Source organism: Nicrophorus vespilloides, unplaced genomic scaffold (genome assembly GCF_001412225.1).
Source record: "Nicrophorus vespilloides isolate i.1.1-1 unplaced genomic scaffold, Nicve_v1.0, whole genome shotgun sequence".
Taxonomy (NCBI): Eukaryota; Metazoa; Arthropoda; class Insecta; order Coleoptera; family Silphidae; genus Nicrophorus; species Nicrophorus vespilloides.
Genome location: NW_017097697.1, coordinates 27,306 through 30,663, shown reverse-complemented (window position 1 = coordinate 30,663; position 3,358 = coordinate 27,306). Strand labels below are relative to the sequence as shown.

The window sequence follows — 3,358 nt, the reverse complement described above, 5'->3', positions numbered from 1 at the left end:
AGTTGAAAGCAAATGCAAACAAGTCTATTGCATTACGCAATAACTTGCAATATGCCGCGTCTAATTACGTACAATTTAAAGTTAAAAATAGCACAAACGAACGATGATTTCCATTAAGTTGTTTAAAAAAAAGTAACATTATTTTAGGTAATACTTTCATTCTTAAAGTTTTATAAGATGATGTTTATTTGATTAATCAGATATTGTTTGTAAACAAAGATCAATAAATAAACTTCAATAATAAATAATTTGCAAGAAGTGAATGTAAAAACTTGCACTTACCGCTAAGAACGGCGATACTCAGTTGCTCGGTGTTCAAGTTCTCCACGTACTTGCCCAAGTAATTATTGAGCACCCACGCCACAAGTCCTTCCAACATTTTCTCCTTCAACTGCGCTCACTCCTACGTTCATAATGTTTGTCTTCGACCTAAAGAATAAAAAAAAAGTACAAATTAGAAAGAAACTTACTGAATACTCGAGTAAATCAACAGAAAGTTAAGCAACAGTTTGTATTTGAATTGGTGATCAATGTTTTTCGCAAAGTGAAATAAACAAGTACTTATGTCACATTCCAATCAACAAATTTACTGTAGTCATGGATACTGATGAGATGCAATAATTATTAACAAAATTACTGAATGGTTTTACTTGCCAAGTAGCGCGTAATAAGCTTAAATCTTCAACGAAACAATCGAAATGAATTGGAATCAATAGCCGGGTCACGTACTATTGACATCAATTGAAGAAAACGCAGATCCAATTAAAACAACAACAACAAAAAACAATCGATTTCTCGTCCAGAGAATAAACAAACTAGATCTAAATAAAGAGTGTTCCAAAAAAAAAAACACGATCATCTCCAAATAAACACAAACATATTACTACAACATCATAAAAGCGTACAAACTTAATTTCGACACAACTTTGGCTCCGACTCAAATGGAAATCGCGAAAAAACGCCTTCATACGTAATTTGGACAGCGTTATTTTCATAATAGAATCACGTTTCTGATGAAATTCGCAATTCGACATTAAACTTCCGCAATTTAGTCCGTTGTGTTATCTAAAGATTAAAGACCGTTACGTGAGTTGCGGAGATAACAAAAGTTTCCAACAAAATATATTAATGAATAGGAATTGTGTGCATTTAGAGCATGTTTTGCGTTAAGTTTGTGTGTGTTTTGTATTGTTCATTTACGCAAGACAAACATTTAGTATTTTCCTACACTATCTTATCAAATGGATGTGTCTAGTCTATAAGCTAGATCAATACAACTTCAATTGGTTTCGTCTTGTAAACATTGGATGTGAATCAATAATTGCGATTATTGCAGAAATATTTGTATGATATTAGTACAAAAACATAAATAAAATGAAACATTTTTAAGATCAAGTCTTTACAAATCAATAAATACAATGTTTATGTAAAGAGAAATGTAAATAAAGCAAGCGTTGCAGATAACAATACTTGCGTCTGTTAACAGAAAAACGAAACTGAACAATTATAAAAAAATGTAATTCTTATTAGATTTCTAGAATTTTGATAATTGAGATTCGTTTTTAATAATGCTACGAAAACATTAATTGCAATGAGGCTATGTAAATGTAGGTTAGGTCATGATGAAATAGGATTAGGTTAGGTCAAGTTAGGGTATGTTGTGTTAGGTTTTAGATTGTGAGTTGATCTGATACAAGGAAATACTAAAATTGCAGTGAAACACAAGTGAAAGTTATTGTTGGCACAGATTTGCTGTAGTGAATTTAATAAGTAAAACTATTGGAACATCAAGGATGCTTTGAAAGGATTGACATTTGCTTGAAACAAAACGAAAAGTGTCAGATGAAATCAATGAGTGGAGAAGACAATTGTTTTAATAATTCAAATACTTTTATAGAGATTTGGATATGAATGAATTGCTTGCAATTTCTTGATTGATGTCAGTGTCCTATATGCACTTTAGGTTTTGTATAATTCATGCAAAGTTCATACTTTTTATTTGGAACATGCAAAATCTTAAGTGAGAGACTTTGAACTTGTTTTGAAGTGCCTAACCTAAATGACTAACGGCTAGAACAAAAACTTTATACTATCATCATCATCTTAGAGTCTATGCACCTGTAAATCGGCGAAGATCATCGGTTTCTTTCAATTAGATTTGCGGTAGGAAAATTGGTCCACACTTTGGATGCTGTATGTTTTTTGGCACGGAATAACCCACAAAACTGATCCGTGATTCCAACGCAGTCTGCACTCAATTCACTCACACGCAAAAGTTTGAACAACCACCGCTGCTACTCAACTAAAAATGAACCAATTTTGACATTTACCCAGCGATCATCACTGACAGAAGAAAACACCACATTGACTCATGCACTCTGATGACGTAACCGCTCGGAACCTCTCTTCTCTTCCTGCTGCTCTTTGACCCTATACTTCCGCGTAACACTTCCTTGCGCGTTTGGTTGCATACACTTCAATATTGGTTCATCTGAAAAACTTTTGCAATTATAGAAATTATTTAGTTATTTGCATTATACAAGTTCATCATCTTTATATTCCAATAATTATAACATGTTACATGTGATATGAAACTACTAGATTGGGGGAAAAAATCCAATTAAATAGAAAGTATAAAATATAAATATAAACATACAATTGTTCAAACTGATGCGAAAAGAAATATAATCAATGTTTTTGGTTTAATACTAGATATCACGTTCGTAATTTTTCTTTTCTTTTTTTGTGTAATCATTAAACATCAACAAACACGATGAGAAATACAGAGAGTGATTGAAATCATGAATTCAATCCAGATTCCTTGGACTTCTTCAGGTTGTTATCGAAGCTGGACAAAGAGTTGTACTCCAGAGAAGTACTTTTCTTGTTGAATATACCGTTATCGCCGTTTTGCGAGCAATTCTCGGATATCTCCGGAGTCGTTCTCTTCTGCGTGATCCACACCTTCACCGCAAACTTCAGCTCGAGGAGGAAGGCTTCCCCGTGACTTATCTGCAAATGTAACTTTCAGATTAATGCACAACATCGAAGATATTAGATATTTGCCTTCAGATCTACAGAAACTCGATGGACGTTCCAGAGGAATTCGACGATCGCAAAGATCATGGCTATGGAAACGCTGATGCCCAAGACGAGGAAAACGCCACCGACGTTGGCCAATTTCAGTTCCGCAGAAGAACTACCATCATCAACATCCTAAAAATGTAATAAAAATTGCGTTTTCTTTTTTTGTTGACAGATGACGTAAGAGGCTGTAAAACTCTTATGGAGGCTCAATGGTCTAGGGGTATGATTCTCGCTTTGGGTGCGAGAGGTCCCGGGTTCAAATCCCGGTTGA

General features: G+C 34.1%; 2 protein-coding genes and 1 non-coding gene across 5 annotated transcripts in view; 1 reads left to right on the top strand and 2 right to left on the bottom strand.

Annotated features, from left to right (window-relative positions):
- Positions 1-2,406, bottom strand: part of LOC108560757 (vacuolar protein sorting-associated protein 13D) — a 17,097-nt gene extending 14,691 nt beyond the window's left edge. For 2 of the 3 annotated variants that reach the window (XM_017918439.1, XM_017918441.1), the window contains exons 1-2: positions 2,119-2,406; positions 283-429 (exon numbers count right to left, since the gene is read on the bottom strand). In XM_017918439.1, coding sequence (XP_017773928.1) covers positions 283-379 — 97 coding nt within the window. In that variant the 5' untranslated portion in view covers positions 380-429; positions 2,119-2,406. Of the gene's footprint in view, positions 1-282; positions 430-654; positions 728-2,118 lie in introns of those variants that run through there. The other variant, XM_017918440.1, reaches the window with a different exon arrangement.
- A 246-nt stretch (positions 2,407-2,652) lies between these two features.
- The window catches only part of LOC108560758 (glutamate receptor ionotropic, kainate 2-like), a 4,801-nt gene continuing 4,095 nt past the window's right edge, over positions 2,653-3,358 (bottom strand). The window contains exons 13-14 of the mRNA XM_017918442.1: positions 3,067-3,216; positions 2,653-3,012 (exon numbers count right to left, since the gene is read on the bottom strand). Of these exons, the coding sequence (XP_017773931.1) occupies positions 2,800-3,012; positions 3,067-3,216 (363 nt within the window). The 3' untranslated portion in view covers positions 2,653-2,799. The remainder of the gene's footprint in view (positions 3,013-3,066; positions 3,217-3,358) is intronic.
- Trnap-ugg lies at positions 3,291-3,358 on the top strand. Its single transcript has one exon. It is a non-coding gene; the product is annotated as a tRNA-Pro (tRNA).